The 19,584-nt window shown below is 38.9% G+C and overlaps 1 protein-coding gene across 1 annotated transcript in view; it reads right to left on the reverse strand.

Annotated features, from left to right (window-relative positions):
* Positions 1–820: 820 nt before the first annotated feature.
* Positions 821–19,584, reverse strand: part of fnbp1b (formin binding protein 1b) — a 210,662-nt gene continuing 191,898 nt past the window's right edge. The window contains exons 16-18 of the mRNA XM_073052772.1: positions 11,614–11,732; positions 8,644–8,786; positions 821–5,779 (exon numbers count right to left, since the gene is read on the reverse strand). Coding sequence (XP_072908873.1) covers positions 5,601–5,779; positions 8,644–8,786; positions 11,614–11,732 — 441 coding nt within the window. The 3' untranslated portion in view covers positions 821–5,600. The remainder of the gene's footprint in view (positions 5,780–8,643; positions 8,787–11,613; positions 11,733–19,584) is intronic.

Genomic DNA, 19,584 nt, shown 5'->3' on the forward strand with positions numbered 1-19,584 from the left:
GGGTCCACGGACCCCTTGGTTAATGGTAGGAGTCCATGGCATAAACAAGGTTGGGCACCCCTGATCTAGTGTAAGGTAAACATTCTGGATATTAACGCTGACATCAATTAGTAGCTTAGCTCTATGTGCCACTGACATTCTGTGTCAAGTCATTAGCAAACATATCATATACGGAATAAAAACACAAAATGTTGCAAACAGCTTGGTCAGGCCATCTGTGGGAAGCAAAAAAAGAGCTCAGTATTCTTCCCATGGATACAACCACACCTGCCGAGAACTTTCAACATTTTCTGCTTTATTTCATGTTTTCAGCAGCTACTGTTTTCAGATATCCGTGCTTTCTTTTTGGAATCGACAATGTATCTGTACAGAGATAAACTTTCTATTCTCCAAATGATAAGCCGTGATTTGTTTACCATATGTCCAGAAACAAAGGTAAGTCATACACTACTGATGCAGCTAAATGTTCTGAATTCAATCACAAATGGGTAAGTCTTTAATAGAGAGCAAAAATAATGGAAATAACTGATTCAAATGCAAACAGAAGATAATTGTGGGTCCTTATATAAAAAAATGGCTCTACAAAGTGTTTGAAAGATTGAATGAAGTCTCCCATTGCAGTTGGATTTCTGTTCACTTGCAGAGGACATGAATCTCATAACCTGCTATAAATGTTCTAGTGAATAGAAATTCGACACCACTTTACAAGGGTTCTTGATTTAACTGCAAATCCCTGGATTAAAGCACCCATTTTCCAAAGCACAGCACAAATATATCATTACTGAAGAAAGTAAGTCATGACATCAAAAGACAGAAAATATTAAATTATTTTCTTTTTAATATATATTAGAATGCATTTGAAATTGGACACACCAAAAAAAACATATTAGCTTTAAAATACTGCTTCAAAGCGTGATTCTTCCAGTTTTGGAAGCATCACTATGAAAAGATATAAACACTGGGAGTGATTTCACAGCAATAATTGCTATTTTGTTTGTGTTATTTTACATAGCTATGTTCTGATTTTCCTACAACTATGGCGCAATACCAATGTCAAAATTTTCTTAAAACCATACAACCGTTACTTTGCGAAGTAACTAGTAATCATAAATGAAGAAAGGACTCTGGACAATTCTAAAGCTGGCAAATTTTGACATCTGTTGTCACTAATTTTCCATAAACCATGACGCAACACTATGATTACTAACAGCATAATTTGCAACATGTGTGTAGTAACTGTATTATCTCAAGTATCTTTCATAAAGGCACTAAAACAGATTTATTTTCAGGCTCAAAATATAGACAATTTTACAAAAAAAAATCAAATGGAGGGACAGATATAACAAATGATGAGAGGGAGATTCAAATCTCCACCCCACTGAGTTGCCAATCTTAGTTCAGCTGCAGTGGGAACATCTCCAAGAGGCAAAGAGTCTTCCTGTGGCCAGAAGAGTAAGTGGAATTATAGGGCTCCTTCCCTGGTTATTTTAACTGTTTGGCTCACAGCAACACTAGCGGAGGTTTGAAAGTAGGATTCCTGATTGTTCTCTTCTTGAGAAATAATGTCTGAGAATACAATAGATGGGAAGTGGAATTGGGCAGTGTTTCTAGACAAATATTAACTTAGCATTATACTTATATAGACAATAGGTGCAGAAGTAGACCATTCGGCCCTTCGAGCCTGCACCGCCATTTTGAGATCATGGCTGATCATCTACTATCAATACCCGGTTCCTGCCTTGTCCCCATATCCCTTGATTCCCCTATCCATAAGATACCTATCTAGCTCCTTCTTGAAAGCATCCAGAGAATTGGCCTCCACTACCTTCCGAGGCAGTGCATTCCAGACCCCCACAACTCTCTGGGAGAAGAAGTTTTTCCTTAACTCTGTCCTAAATGACCTACCCCTTATTCTCAAACCATGCCCTCTGGTACTGGACTCTCCCAGCATCTGGAACATATTTCCTGCCTCTATCTTGTCCAATCCCTTAATAATCTTATATGTTTCTATCAGATCCCCTCTCAATCTCCTTAATTCCAGCGTGTACAAGCCCAGTCTCTCTAACCTCTCTGCGTAAGACAGTCCAGACATCCCAGGAATTAACCTCATGAATCTACGCTGCACTTCCTCTACAGCCAGGATGTCCTTCCTTAACCCTGGAGACCAAAACTGTACACAATACTCCAGGTGTGGTCTCACCAGGGCTCTGTACAAATGCAAGAGGATTTCCTTGCTCTTGTACTCAATTCCCTTTGTAATAAAGGCCAACATTCCATTAGCCTTCTTCACTGCCTGCTGCACTTGCTCATTCACCTTCAGTGACTGATGAACAAGGACTCCTAGATCTCTTTGTATTTCTCCCTTACCTAATTCTACACCATTCAGATAATAATCTGCCTTCCTGTTCTTACTCTCAAAGTGGATAACCTCACACTTATTCACATTAAACGTCATCTGCCAAGTATCTGCCCACTCACCCAGCCTATCCAAGTCACCCTGAATTCTCCTAACATCCTCATCACATGTCACACTGCCACCCAGCTTAGTATCATCAGCAAATTTGCTGATGTTATTCTTAATGCCTTCATCTAAATCGTTGACATAAATTGTAAACAGCTGTGGTCCCAAAACCGAGCCCTGTGGCACCCCACTAGTCACCACCTGCCATTTCGAGAAACACCCATTCACCGCTACCCTTTGCTTTCTATCTGCCAACCAGTTTTCTATCCATATCAATGTCTTCCCCCCGATGCCCTGAGCTTTGATTTTACCCACCAATCCCCTATGTGGGATCTTATCAAATGCCTTCTGAAAATCGAGGTACACTACATCCACTGGATCTTTGGAAGAATTTAACAAAACATCATCTTTACTCATTTTCACCAAATTATGATTATAAATTGCTACTGTCTAATATCCAATATGGTAAATACAGTAAATCTTCTATGTCGTTATCTGTAAAACTTAAAGAAATTGGAATTGGGAAAGTTCTGAACTTGAAACTTTGAAACTTATCCCCATTCCTACAGACTAGCAATAATAACAAAAAAATTCTTTGGAAACGAACAACAGGAGAAAAAGAATAATTTCATTCCTGATTTGTTTTGTGAGATCATCTGTAATCCTTCCAAAAGACAATGAACGCAAACCTACTCCATGCTGCATCTTATCACAGGGGAAACCTCTCATCACCGAAATCAAAATAGTGAATCTCAATTGTAACTAAGCATTGAGACTGGACAAGTAAAGTTGTGCCATTTGTCAGGAATCCTTAGCCTATGGGCTTCCAAGATATAAGATCGTGTACAACAACTATTACAGATATTTTGTTTTTTTTTGGGATGTGCTGAAACAAAGAAAAAAGTTTACGATATCTGACCCTACTATCTATTAGAAAGAAACTTAAATATGAAGAATGATAACATAGTAGAAAGCAGTCAGCTTCCAAAAGAAGATGCAGAAAACCATATAATTTGTATAATTTTTTGAGACCTCACAGTCTGGGATATCAAAGCAAAACAAGGCTGGTTTGAGAATTAAATCAAAAATTATCTTATCGATCATGAGTTCTGCAATGCTACCTGAAGGTCAACATTCACAAAGTATGGGTCGGCTTAATGGATTTCTTTCAACAGAAGCCAAAAACATCAAAAAAGGTAAAAGAAAACAAGGGACAAATTGCTCCAGTGTTTACTATTATCATGTTTTGTGCTAATTTCTGCTGGTAATGATTGTGCACACAAGCAGAATGTAATGTGGATTTTTCTTTAAATATTTCAACAAGGTTATTTGCTGATGAATTCTTCCTTAGCAATATTTGTTATAGACAATAACTAGCATAAAGCTAAATGTTCAGGTGACAATAGTCATACTTATAATTAATCACTCACAGCTCAGTTTTTTCTTGATACATTTTTTTAAAAGTTCTTATTAAGTCTTTCATTGTTCCAAACACTTGCATGCATCAAATTTGCAGCAGAAAGTTTTTCTTTCAGAGCCATTCCTATCAAACAGACTTAAACTTAAGGTAACAAAACAAATCACACTTATGATATCAAAATTAACACTGATAACTGATGGACAGGAGAAAGACATTACTGGCTGTAGAAAAAGTTATGCATCTCCTTGCTGCTCTAAAACGGGCTTCTGCTATTTACAGATTTTTACCACGGCTGTATACTGACTTAAAAGGAGGGCAGTGTACACCAGTGAAGTAAATGGGAGAGAAATTCCTCTTCAGTTTCCAGTGCTAAATGCAAAAAGACAGATGCAGTTGTGCATTGTACTTTACTGCTGTTAGTCAAATGACTTCAATGACACTAAATTAAACAAGTGGTGTGTAACGTCAGCACTTGCTATGTGTACACTCTTTACCCAAGCACCCAAGAAGTTTTACTCTGCATTATATGCAAAATGGTTGCATTCAGTCCTCTCGACATCAACTAATCACTCTGCTCAAGTTTTCTTAGATAATCAGCAAGCAGATTAAGAGATTTTAAAAACTGGGAAATAATAACAATAAAAGACGGTGCAAACAAAACTAATGACTAACACATACTTTTGTTCTTAATGGACACCCTGTTATAATTACAATTAGCTCAGGCTGCCATGCAAATAATTACATTCAAAAGATGGTCAAGTAATAAAGATATAAAAACCTGTCTAGTGCTGATGCAGATGGTCCACATTTCAAAGATTAAATAGCAAAATTATTATTAAACAGTGATATGAAATACATTGTTATTTAGAAACTTCTCTATCCAGAGACTTGTTGTGCTGCATGCAGTTCATTATGGAAAAATAAAATTGTAAAGAGAGAGGGGAGAGAGCAGGATGGGGGGAGGGGAAAGGGGGAAATGGAAAAGAGGGTGGGGAGGGGTAGAGAGATAGTGAGGAGAGGGATCGAGAGAAAGAGAGAAAGAAAAAGAAAGACAAACTGAGAAAAAGGAAAAAAAGTGCCTTTATATTGCACCTTTCGTGACTTCAGGCTATCCCAGAATGTTTCAAAGAATAACAAAGTACTGTTAACCATTCACTGTCACAATACTGCATGGTGTCAGCAAAACAGCAGAAAAAGGCAATGATATGACCTTGAAAATTACTTACACTATAGGCGATAATGTAATACAATGCCGCTGCATCAGCATGGATGTGGATAGAGAACTCTATGGCCATAAAACTCATAATGTTCTTTAAATAAATAAAAACACATTATTTGATGTATTAGATTTTGTAATGATAAAATATTAGTTTTCCTCTTTATGGACCATGATTTGATTTTAGCTTGTAAGATAAGAAAAGCATATTGTTTGTATTGGCACAGACAGAGAATGTTAATTTTCAATCATAATACTGTACTCCGAATCCTAACTTTAGCATTGATATTAGGATGTGCTAGAGTCAACTTCACTGGTTTTAAACTTCCAACAGCACTTGAGAGTTCTCCCTTCCTTCTACCCAGCAACATGAAAATGTCACTTCATATCGTGCGAAATAATGAAATTGCATGACCGCACAATGTATTGCACTTTGTTGTATTCTCTTGTATGTGTAAATCAGATCCTGTCTGACATATATTTTACCTAGAGTTTGTTTAAAACTATATATAAGTCATTGCACCTTTGACACTTTTGTCCAAATAGACTTCCACATAAGACGTGGGAACGTATCCTTCCTCATCTTCATTTCGTCGAACTCTTGTCCAACCGTCTCCTTTATCTTCCTCGATCACACTCAACGTTTCTCCTTCCACAATTGTTATAGTTCCTTCATTCTGACCTGAATTAAAACCAGATTCACAAATCAGGTAAAATCAAACCAGATGATAAGCACAAGCATGTCTTAGAAAAGATAAACTTTATTATTTTCTTTCACACTTCCACATACAATCTTTTAACTTGCAATTTGGATCCACACTCAGGACAGAAATACAGTTTTCTGGAGAAGCTTTAGATTAGATGATTTTGTTAACTTCGGAGCCTTGTCTACTGTTACTGTTTCATTCCCAATGAATGCCAGGTGTCCCGAAAGAGACTTGAAAAGAGTTGATTTCAATTTTTCTGCACAATGCCCCACCATATTTGCAGCTGTAATGCAGCTTCAACCCCAATACTGTTCCTGATTATCTGTGGTTATTTTACAAAAACATCAACACCATTTTCATGTACCTAATCTTAACCCCTTTATTCTCTTAATATCCAAAAATCTATGTACCAAAATCACTTCTGAATCTTCTAAACTCATAACACCGTAAGACATAGGAGAATTAGGCCACTCAGCCATTTCAGCATGGCTGATCCCGGATCCCATTCAACACAATACACCTGAACTCTTACTACATCCCTTGATACCCCGACCGATCAGGAATCTATCAACTTCTGCTTTGGATATACCCATGGACTTGACCTCCAATGCAGTCTGTGGCAGAGCATTCCACAGATCCATCATTCTTTGGCTAAAAAAAAATTCCTCCTTGCCTCTATTATAAAAGGCCTTCCCTCAATTTTGAGGCTGTGCTCTCTAGTTCTGGATACCCCCACCATCGGAGACATCCTCTCCATATCCACCTTCTCTAGTCCTTTCAATATTTAGTAGGTTTCAATGAGATCTCCACGCATTCTTCTAAATTCCAGTGAGTACAGGCCCAAAGCTGCCAACCGCTCCTCATACGTTAACCCATTCATTCCCACAATCAACCTCATGAACCTCCTCTGGACTCTTTCCAATGACGATGACATCCTTACTGAGATATGGGGACCAAAACTGTTGACAATACTCAGAGTGCACCCTGACTAGTGTCTTATAAAGACTTGCATTTATATTTATTCCCCTTGAAATACATGCCAATGTTGCATTTGCCTTCTTTACCACACTCAATCTGTGAATTAACCTTCTGGGAGTCTTGCACGAGGACTCCTAAGCCCCTTTGCAGCTCTGATGTTTGAATTTTCTCCTCATTGAGATAACAGTCTGCACTGTTGTTCCTTTTACCAAAATGCATTATCATATATTTCCCAACATAGTATTTCATCTCCCACTTTTTTGCCCATTCTTCCGATTTTTTAAAGTCCTGCTGAAATCACATTGCTTCCTCTGCACTGTCTAACCCTCCACCTATCTTCGTATCATCATTGACAAACAACGTGAAAAATAGCAGTCACAATACTGATCCCTGAGGAACACCACTGGTCATGGCAGCCAACCAGAAAAGGCCCCTTTTATTCCCACTTGCTGTCTTCTGTCTGTCAGCCATTCCTCTATCCATGCCAGTATCGCTCCTGTAACATCATAAGATTTTACCTTGTTAAGCAACCTCATGTGAGGCGCCTTATCCAATGCCTTCTGAAAATCTAAGTAAATGAAATCCACTGCCTCCGTTTATCCACCCTGCTTGTTACTTTCTCGAGGAATTCTAACAGATTTGTCAGGCAAGATTTCCCTTTACAGAAATCATGCTGACTTTGACTTATTTTATCATTGGTCTCCAAGTACCCCGAAACCTCGTCCTTAATAATGGACTCTAACACTTTCCCAACCACTGAGGTTAGGCTAACCAGCCTATAATTTCCTCTCTTTTGGATTCCTCCCTTCTTAAAGAGCGGAGTGACATTTGCAATTTTCCATTCCTCCAGGACATTGTCAGAATCAAGTGATTCTTGAAAGGTCATGACCAATGCATCTGTTATCTCTTCAGCGACCTCTCTCAAGACTCTGGGACGTAGTCCATCTGGTCTAGGTGACTTATACACTTTAAAACCTTTCAGACCGCCTAACACTTTTTCCTTTGTAATAGCAATGGCACTCGCTCCTGCTCCTTGACACTCACAGACCTCTGGCACACAGCTGGCATCTTCCATAGTAAAGACTGAAGCAAAGTACTTATTAAGTTCATCTGCCATTTCTTTGTCCCCCATTACTATCTCACCAGTGTCATTTTCCAGTGGCTCAATATCAACTCTCCCTTATATTATCGGCTAGATTGTCCTCATATTTCATCTTTCCTTTCTTATAGCTTTTCTAGCTGCCTTTTGGTTTCATTTTAAAAGCTTCCTAATCATCCAACTTCCCACTCACTTTTGCTACCTTACATGCCCTTTCCATGGTTTTTATGCAGTCCTCAATTTCCCTTGTTAGCCACAGTTGCTTAGCCCTGCAATTTGAGAACAACTTCTGTTGGACAAATCTATCCTGTGCCTTGTGAACTATTCCCAGAAACCACAGCCACCTCTGTTCTGCCATCATCCCTGACAGTATCCCCCTCCAATTCACCTGGGCAAGCTCCTCTCTCATGCCTCTGTAATTCCCTTTATTCCATTGCAATACTGATACATGTGAGTTATGCTTCTCTGTCTCAAATTGCAGTATGAATTCAATCATATTATGATCACTGCTCATGACTCTACTCTGTTTAATTTCTTCTTATAAAATACATGCCATCTCAAGATCAGATTTCCTTTGTTCAGTGGTGGAGAAATCTAAACTGTATATAACACTCCAGCACCCTCACCCTCTACTGTTTACTCTGATCCTATTGAAAGGTAGGCCAACATATTGATTATCTTTCTTTCGAAAGAGAATTTTGCTGGTGCTGCAGGATTTCTACGTAGTGGAATTAACTTCTCTATTTTCTCCAGTGTTTTTACCTTCGAAAGCATACATGGCCTTGCATGTGCCAATTGAGGTCAATACTTCTTCATCATCAAACTCGTCATCAAATTCGTTCTGGGCTGCAACTTTTAACTGAGGGTCCTGGCTCTGTTCTTCGGTATAACTCCCATCAGGGCTGCTCAAGAAAGAAAGAAATACAGTAACTATAGAATAGCATTTCCTTAGATACACCAGAGCTGATCCACAGGCACCTGCAGCATAATGACAAATAGAAATTATATAGTGGAACATTAACAGAATCCTGGATTCAATTAATTCATGGGACGTTATGTCACAGAAGATGACTATTGTGCTTATTGTATCCATGCGGGAAAAGTTGCAGATTTCCTAGAGCTTTTAGTGATATCTTGATTTTACTTTGTTTGAGATTCCAATAATCCAGCGCCTCCAGATTTTGGTATTACTGGACAGGCAGATTTTCAAAGTACTGGATATCACTCACATGAATATCCCAACACACTTTAAATTATTTTAAAAAAAATTTCACAGTAGTGTTATGCATTTTCCAGTGAACCTAGTGAGTTTAAAGTGATCACAGGAAACAGTGAGACAGACACCAAACTATCAGGGTTACCAACCAATCAGAAAACAGATTATTGGAGTTTTACTGTTTTCCATTTGAAATAAGTTAATTGATTGTCTTGTATATGTTGACATTTGGCAGTAATAATGATTGTTTTATCGATCTGGTGATTCTTTAATGTTTTTGTCTCATAAAAGAACTACACTGTAAGCAGTTCTTTAACACTTTTATAAATTAAATAATTACTCGAAACCAACAACCACATAAGCTTTTTGCTTTATGATATTGACTCTATTAGTACTTTACTTCACATTTACAGCAAATGTTATTGTTGCTTTACTTAACCAAAAATCTGCTCTCTAAACTCTAAACATCAGCTGCATCATATTGGGAATTCACAGGAATGTGCTGGGTACAAGAACCTCTGTCAAACTGCAAGTCAATGATCCTGTGGCACCCTGTAAAGTAACTCTGACCGCAACATCAGAGGTTAAGTTCACAAGAAAAACAGGAAGAAAAACAATTTAAACTAGATTGTAATACTCATTTCAGAATATTAACAGCAATTCACAATTTACAAACTGCAGAAGTATGTTAGCATAAGTCATCAGATCAAATGATTCTAATTTATCCTTTCTTCTCTATTCTAAATTAAATAATACAATCATAATTAGGTGACAATTTGAATAATTGGGGGCTTTATGCAAATTACTTCAAGGTAACGAAAACAATGGTTGTAATATTGGAATAGTAATCCAGAGATTCTGTTGTGGAACTTCAATTTATCTGCTGTGGAATTTAAATAAATCTAGAATGAAAGGTCATTATCAATAACTCTAACAATGGAACTTTTCATTATTAATATCCATCCAATTCACAAAAGGATTTTTGTCATTCATGTGATGTAGAGACCACTGGTAAGATCATCATATTGACTGTAGCCTACACCACCTTCTAACTACCAATTACTCCCCTCCCATAGCTAACGAATTAGCACTGTTCCATACAGAATAAAGTTTGGATAAAGCACTTGAGAATACAAGATTACAAGATACAGTCTGGACAATGCAATCTTAGATCAGTTATAAAACGTTCATGCTTGTTCATTGTACAGAAAGCCAGTCAATCCCCAAATTCCAGTACTTTTCCCATAGCCCCACAGTTTTCCCATAGTTCTCTAGGGAACAATTACCAGAAAGGATCTATGGCAGATATGAGAGAAAGAAAAGAAGCTGGTCTAATTTTTACAGATCTATCTGACTTTCATGTATTTATTCATGATAAGGTTGGTGATGAAGTTGGAAATAAGTGAAGAGAATTTTCCCCCTCCCTCTCCTCTTCAATTCCCCACTCTGGCCTCCCTCTTACCACTTCTCTTCTCCTCACCTGCATATCACCACCCTCTGGTGCCCCTCCTTTTTCCTTTCTTCCATGGTCTACTACCCTGTCTTATCAGATTCCTTCTTCTCCAGCATTTCTCACTGCTGACTGTAAGGAGTTTCTACGTTCTCCCCAAGCCCGCATGGGATTCCTCCGTGTGCTCTGGTCCAAAAGGCACACCGGTTGGTAGGCTAATTGGTCATCGTAACTTGTCGGGTGATTAGGCTTGTGTTAAAGTCGGGGGTTGCTGGCCAGCAAGGTTTGAAAGGCTGGAAGGGCCCACTCTGCGCTGTATCCCAGTAAATAAATAAATAAATAAATTTACCTATCACCTCCCAGCTTCTTCCTTCATCCTCCCCTCTCCCACTGACATGGCTTCACTGATCACCTTCTAGCTTGTAATCTTTCCTTCCCCCACCTTCTTATTCTGGCATCTTCCCCCTTCCTTTCCAGTCCTAATGAAGGGTCCTAGGCCGAAATGTCAATTGTTTATTAATTTCCATTAATGCTGCCTGACCTGCTGAGTTCCTCCAGCATTTTGTGTGTGTGTTACTCTGGATTTAAAGCATCTGAAGAATTGCTTGTGTTGAAGACAAGTTCTGTTGTCAGAATAAAGGTACCCTCAATATTGATATGTACCACTTAAATGAGATATAATTAGAGTTAATAGCTCAAAAGTGAACATTCTTGTGGCAAATGAATGTCACCAGGAAGAGCAGACTTTTATTGTCCAACATCTGTAGTCTCTTATCCTGGTATATTCTTCACCTATACTGTCACTACAGTCAAAAGTATGAGTTTCTCTGAGAGCTTGTCAGAAATAGCATCAATTGCTCCCAAAAATAAGATGCTAACCTGATGAAGCCATAAACAGGAAGATATAGATCAGATCACCCTATGCCTTCTGACCACATCCTTTTGTGAACTGACCTCAGATTCAACAAGACCCAGTGCAAAGAGACCAGCATCATCTGCAACCATCCTCAGCTTCTCAACGTACACCTCATTCTCTCTGTTACCCGGAATAGTAACCATACTGTACCTCTCTCTGTCCTGTGCACAGTTGTTGACAGCACTGCTCTGCAGCTCGTACATTTCGCTCTGCCGCCGTGTTTGATCAGCTTTAGCTGGTAAACGACCTTCTACCTCTGCAAGCCATGCCTAAGAAAAATTAAGAATCAATCTTGAAATATGCAAAACCACAAGACTGATGCAGCTTTAACGGACAGAGGATTGTATTACTTTCTCCATATTTCTAAATGGAAAATTTAAAAAATCCTGATGGTATGGCCTACGATGAGAATTTTGTGCAGTATTCACTGTATGCAGTATTTAATAAAATTACTTGATTAAATCCGTATGTCATGTGCTTACATTTGAGCTAAAATGTGTAGTAAGGCATCTAAAAAGGACCTACATGTGAGGGTAGTCCAGAGATTAAGTGACATGGGATTCCAGGCTATTTGAATCCAAAACCGGTTTGGTGATAGGAGGGTAGCAGTGGTAGGATGCATTTCTGATTAAAAGTCTGTGACCAGTGGTCGGTGTTGAGACCCCATTGTTTGCAATATATATAGATTTGGATATGAATGTAGGAAGTTAATACTTTCTCTTTTTAAGATTGTTCTATTCATACAAAAGAATCAAATGGCAGAGTTACACTTTGGAATTTCCGTGCTATAATGTACCCCATCCAAAGGGGGACTTGACCGCTGGTCATTAGTGCAAATTCACTGAACTTAGGGTCACTGATTTATATCCTGTAATCAAAAGTTGAAAAAGGTAGCTTTAGGACATCGGAAAAGGAAGTAAAATTGCTGTAAATGTAAATCAGTTTGCTTTTGAAAATACATAGGTAATATTATGTCTATGATTAAAAGATCAAGAATCAACTTTATTCGCGATGTATGTTTACATGTATCAGGAAATTGCTATGGTGTGTTGGTCAAACCATGACATTCAACAGAAACATCAAAATTCAACAATTATAAAGTATAAAGAATTACATAAAAAATAAAAAGATATCTACTGAAATATTTATCCAATTTTTCTGTCCCCAATTGTTGATTGTTAACTAGCCTATATTTATTTATAATTTTTAACAAGCTTCTTTAACAGTGGTAAAAACTTTTGGAATAGTGAATGGTAGATAATGGTAAGCCCAAGGCTGATACAATAATGGTTTGGATGTGGGTATACAGAGGAACATCTCCAAAATTGCAGACGATACAAAACATGGGAGTTTGGTAAACTATAACAGGCTACATAAAGGCATATGCTAAAAGGACTGGTAGAATGGCACACAAGTAAACAGATGAAATCCTATACAGAGAATTGGGAGGTGGTATATTTTGGCAGCAAAAATAAAGAGAGAGGATAAAGACAAGATCAAAGTTCAAAGTAAACTTATTATCAAAGTACATATATGTTACTATATACAATCCTGTGATTCCTTTTCTTGTGGGCATACATAATAAATCCATAATAGAATAATAACCATAGTAGAATCATGAAAGTCTGCACCAGTTTGCTTTGGTTTTAAACTGTATGCAGGTTAGCAGAAACAGGGTGTATATATAAATCACTGAAAGTAGCAAAGTTTGTTTAGAGAATATTATGAAGTTTCAGGTCAAATACATGAGAACAGAAGATTATAAAACACCGATTAAGCCACAACAGATTAATATTCAAATCTGGTCATCTAACTTGAAGAAGGATGTGAAAGTTTTAGAAAGAGTGCAAAAAAATGTTTACTACAATGGCTTGAGGGCTTCAGCTACCAGATTATACTGCAGAATCCGAGGTTGTTTTTCAATCACAGAAAGTTGAAAGGAAATTTAATACATGTGTATATGATCATGACTGCTTCAGAAAAGATGAATGGAGGAAACTGTACTATTGGTAGGTAGTTCAAAGACCAGAAGAACAGATTTTAAAATCTTGGCCAAAATGATTCAAAGGGGACATGACAAGAATCTTTAAATAGTAAGTAGTCATAATTTGGAACTTCCTGTCTTTGGAAACAGAACCAAACTAGGCTTTCAATAATCCCAAGAGAAAATATTTTTTTCCAGGCTCTAGAGAAAGTGCAGAGGAATGAAATTGATTGGAAAGTTCTTCAAGGATTCCAGCAGGAGTTGAAATGTGGAATGTATTATAAAAGTTCTATAATTCTACTGCTGAATTCTCAAAGGGATCAATATAAGTATGTACACTTTAACTCCAAAGCCTCAATGCCACACTGCTGAATTTCCAGTTCTGATATAAAATTCATTTAACATGCTGTTGTCAAAGCTGAGCATTCCTTAAAGAAATTCTGTTTTGTTCAACTGCTGTTGTGGAAAAACTCCTCCTTCTCCAAGAATAAAAACATTTATTATGCTTCAAGAAAAAACAAGAATTAAAAATATGGCTGTTTTTGGTAGAGAAAAATATTGTCATTAAGGCATGAATGAGATGTTCATACAATCTGGCTAAAGGTTGAGAACCGGCAATATGCTTTCTCTTTGCCTTAATTCCATCAGCAGCTTGAGATTCCTCACATCAGTATATTCCAAAGAATCATGGATATGTTATTTGTTGCATTTTCTGTTCCTATTGGATTGAAATGTACTGGCTAATGATATTAATTTATTTATTTTCCAATTATTTAATCATTTTGATCTCTAATCTATAATGTTAATTTCATCCAAGATAGGGGTAAGAAATGCTACAATTAGCTTTACTGCCTCATGAAGAAGGAAATTGTCCACATTTCCTGCTTATAGCAGCTTCAGAAAAGGAAGATGAAATTAACCTCTTTCTGTGAAATTAAAAGTTGATAATAAACACTTTCTCAGTGAAATTACACCAGAAGAACTTATTGACTGCACATTCACAAAAAGTCAAATGCATTCTACTTAATCTACTGCATAATTTCTAAATTTCAGGATGAGAATGAACTGCATATTTACGCAGCATGTGGAACAAACAAATGTAAATATCTGAGGCAAAACTGTTAGTTATAGAAACATAGAAAACCTACAGCACCACACAGGCCCTTCGGCCCATCGCCCTCTATTTTACTAAGCTCCATGTACCTATCTAAAAGTCTCTTAAAAGACCCTATCGTATCCGCCTCCACCACCGTTGCTGGCAGCCCATTCCATGCACTCACCACTCTCTGAGTAAAAAACATCTCCTCTGTACCTACTCCCCCAGCACTTTAAACCTGTGTCCTCTTGTGGCAACCATTTCAGCCCTAGGAAAAAGCCTCTGACTATCCACACGATCAATGCCTCTCATCATCTTATACACCTCTATCAGGTCACCTCTCATCCTCCGTCGCTCCAGGGAGAAAAGGCCGAGTTCACTCAACCTATTCTCATAAGGCATGCTCCCCAATCAGGCAGCATCCTTGTAAATCTCCTCTGCGCCTTTTCTATGGCTTCCATATCTTCCTATAGTGAGGCGACCAGAACTGAGTACAGTACTCCAAGTGGGGTCTGACCAGGGTCCTATATAGCTGCAACATTACCTCTTGGCTCCTAAATTCAATTCCATGATTGATGAAGGCCAATGCACCATATGCCTTCTTAACCAGAGAGACAACCTGCGCAGCTGCTTTGAGCGTCCTATGGACTCAAACCCCAAGATCCCTCTGATCCTCCACACTGCCAAGAGTCTTACCATTAGTACTACATTCGGCCATCTTATTTGACCTATCAAAATTAACCACTTCACTCTTATCTGGGTTGAACTCCATCTGCCACTTCTCAGCCCAATTTTGCATCTTATCAATGTCCCGCTATAACCTCTGACAGCCCTCCATACTATCCACAACTCACCCAACCTTTGTGTCATCAGCAAATTTACTAACCCATCCTTCCACTTCCTCATCCAGGTCACTTATAAAAATCATGAAGAGTAAGGGTCCCAGAACAGATTCCTGAGGCACCCTACTGGTGACCAACTTCCATGCAGAATATGACCCATCTACAACCACTCTTTGCCTTCTGTGGGCAAGCCAGTTCTGGTTCCACAAAGCAATGTCCTCTTGGACCCCTTGCCTCCTTACTTTCTCAATAAGCGTGGGTACCTTATCAAATGCTTTGCTGAAATCCATATACACTACATCTACTGCTCTTCCTTCATCAACTTGTTTAGTCACATCCTCAAAAAATTCAAACAGGCTTGTAAGGCACGACCTGCCCTTGACAAAGCCATGCTGACTACTCCTAATCATATTATACCTCTCCAAATGTTCATAAATCCTGCCTCTCAGGATCTTCTACATCAACTTACCAACCACTGAGGTAAGACTCACTGGTCTATAATTTCCTCGGCTATTTCTACTCCTTTTCTTGAATAAAGGAACAACATTCGCAATCCTCAATCCTCTGGAGCCTCTCCTGTCCCCATTGATGATGCAAAGATCATTGCCAGAGGCTCAGCAATCTCCTCCCTCACCTCCCACAGTAGCCTGGGGTACATCTCATCCGGTCCCAGCGACTTATCCAACTTGATGCTTTCCAAAAGCTCCAGCACATCCTCTTTCTTAATATCTACATGTTCAAGATTTTCAGTCTGCTGCAAGTCATCACTACAATCACCAAGATCCTTTTCCAGAGTGAATACTGAAGTAAAGTATTCATTAAGTACTTCTGCTATTTCCTCTGGTTCCATACACACTTTCCCCACTGTTACACTTGATTGGTCCTATTCTTTCACATCTTATCCTCTTCACATACTTGTAGAATGCCTTGGGGGTTTTCCTTAATCCTGCCCACCAAGGCCTTCTCATGGCCCCTTCTGGCTCTCCTAATTTCCTTCTTAAGCTCCTTCTTATTAGCCTTATAATCTTCTAGATCTATGACATTACCTAGCTCTCCGAACCTTTTATAAATTTTTCTTTTCTTCTTGACTAGATTTATTACAGCCTTTGTACACCATGGTTCCTGTACCCTACAACTTCCCTGTCTCATTAGAATATACCCATACAGAACTCCACATAAATATTCCCTGAATATTTGCCACATTTCTTCTGTACTTTTCCCTGAGAAAATGTTTCCAATTTAAGTCTCCAATTTCCTACCTGATAGCCTCATAATTCCCCTTACTCCAATTAAACACTTTTCTATCTTGTCTGTTCCTATCTCTCTCCAATGCTATTGTAAAGGAGATAGAATTATGATCACTATCTCCAAAATGCTCTCCCACTGAGAGATCTGACACTTGACCAGGTTCATTTCCCAATACCAAATCAAGTACAGTCTCTCCTCTTATAGGCTTATCTATATGAAACCTACCTGAACACACCTAACAAACTCCACCCCATCTAAACCCCTTGCTCTAGGGAGATGCCAATCGATATTTGGGAAAATAAAATCTTCTATCATGACAACTCTGTTATTATTACACCTTTCCAGGATCTGTTTCCCTATCTGCTCCTCGATATCCCTGTTACTATTGGGTGGCTTATAAAAAATACCCAGTAAAGTTATTGACCCCTTCCTGTTTCTAACCTCCACCCACAGAGACTCAGTAGACAATCCCTCCATGGCATCCACTTTTTCTGCAGCCGTGACACTATTTCTGATCAACAGTGCCACGTCCCCACCTCTTTTGCCTCCCTCCCCGTCCTTTCTGAAACATCTAAAACCTGGCACTTGAAGTAACCATTCCTGTCCCTGAGCCATCCAAGTCTCTGTAATGGCCACCACAGCATAGCTCCAAGTACTGATCCACGCTCTAAGCTCATCCGCTTTGTTTACAACACTTCTTGCGTTAAAATAAACACATCTCAAACCTTCGGTCTGAGCGAGTCCCTTCTCTATCACCTCCCTACCCTCCCTCTCGCACTGTCTACAAGCTTTCTCTATTTGTGAGCCAACCTCCTCTTCCCCAGTCTCTTCAGTTTGGTTCCCACCCCCCAGCAATTCTAGTTTAAACTCTCCCCAGTAGCCTTAGCAAACCTCCCTGCCAGGATATTGGTCCCCCTGGGATTCAAGTACAACCCTTCCTTTTTGTACAGGTCACTCCTGCCCCAAGAGGTCCCAATGATCCAGAAATCTGAATCCCTGCCCCCTGCTCCAATCCCTCAGCCATGCATTTATCCTCCACCTCATTCTATTCCTATACTCACTGTCACGTGGCACAGGCAGTAATCCCGAGATTACTACTTTTGCAGTCATGCTTCTCAACTTCCTTCCTAACTCCCTATAGTCTTCTTTCAGGACCTCTTCCCTTTTCCTACCTATGTCATTGGTACCAATATGTACCACGACCTCTGGCTGTTCTCCCTCCCACTGCAGGATATCTTGGACACGATCTGAAACATCCTGGACGGACCTTGGCACATGGGAGGCAAACTACCATATAGACACAAGAAAGCCTGCAGATGTAAAACCAAAGCAACACACACAAAATGTTGAAGGAACTCAGCAGGTCAGGCAGCATCTAAGGAAATGAATGAACAGCTGACACTTAGAGCTGAAACCCTTCTACTGTCTTGAAGAAGTTATTTTGTAAGTCCAGCACCACAATTTGGGTAGTTACTTGTACATGAAGCAGAAGTAATTTTTTCTTTTAAATGAAGACTCAAATTTTTAAATATGATTCGACCTTTTCAGCAATCTACATTCTATTTGGATTCTGCACACTTACTGTGTATGTGTATCATAAGGGCTCACACATAACCTGGTATGTGGAATCACTGAATACCCTGGTATTTTGATTGTTATTCACTGGAAGTTAATTCAACTTAGAAATATGAAACACACCTATGGCCAACATCAACTGATGCAAAGAATGGAGAGAGAATGAGTGGCGTTGATGTTCAAAGAGAATATCACTTCCCTTCCATGTCATTGCAGGCCAACATAGAAGTTCAGCAAATGACTACCAAGGCAAATAGTATGTTAGCTATTATTATGAGAAGATTTGAACAGCGAGTCAAGTCTTACTTCAATAGTTTAGGACCAGGGTGAGACCACAAATTGGAGAATTGTTTGGATTTGGCCTTCTGACTGAAGAAATAATTACTTGCCATTGTGGGAGTGCAGGGAATAGTCATTGTACCATACAAGGAGCCTGAGTTATCTGGAACTGTATTTTCTAGACTTCGGAAGAATTTGAAGATCTCACTGAAACTTAATAAAAATCATGAGGGGTTTTCCAGTTTAAATGCATGAAAGGTATTTTCCCTGCTAAGGAGACAAAGAACATGGGGAAGAGCTTCAGAAAAAAAGAGCAAGCCATTTAGGAATGAATGAGGAGAAATGTCTTCACTCAGATAGTGATGAACCTTGGGAATTCTCCATCCCAAGTGTTCGCTCTGGATGCTGGAGAATGGCAGCAAGGTAGAAAATCAGCCGTGATTGTCATGCAAACTCAAAAGTAGGTGGAAAGTAGGTGGATATGGCCTAACTATGTTCCTTTATTTCCACACTTGAGCATGCTGATTGCAATCTGTAGACACCAGAGGGCATAATAATACTAAATGAATCCTCAGTAATGCTCCCTTTCAAGCAATGTCTGTTGTTACCTAACTGCAAATATTTAACCAACGGTTGGAGTCCAGATTGAGAGAATAAACTAATCACTCTTCTTTGTTACCATTCTGCAGATTGTATGGTATGTCCCTCTATTTCTGGAATTTATAGCTTTATTTTCTGTGCCTCCTTCAGCGCTGTCAGGGCTGCAGGCACAAACCTGCAAGGTGTCTCAACCCACACTTTTTTTCATAAACGTGCTTCTTAGTTTTCACTTCATCTTTTTTGAAGGCATTTAGGATGAGGCACTTCCACTAGCTTAACTCAACAAATGTTCATATGTAACCTTAACCAGTATGCTATGAGTTATTTTCAGTATAGACTGTGCTGCAGATAAGTCTAAACCTGTTCTCTAGCAAAAATTACATGTGCATTCTTTAACAATGAGTCAGCTTCAGAACCCCAAGTACTAATCTGGCCAAGACCAGCTATATTAGCACAGACATGGAAGTAAACCAAGGGCCTGGATATAAATTGCAAGA

This window comes from Hemitrygon akajei, chromosome 7 (genome assembly GCF_048418815.1).
Source record: "Hemitrygon akajei chromosome 7, sHemAka1.3, whole genome shotgun sequence".
NCBI lineage: Eukaryota > Metazoa > Chordata > Chondrichthyes > Myliobatiformes > Dasyatidae > Hemitrygon > Hemitrygon akajei.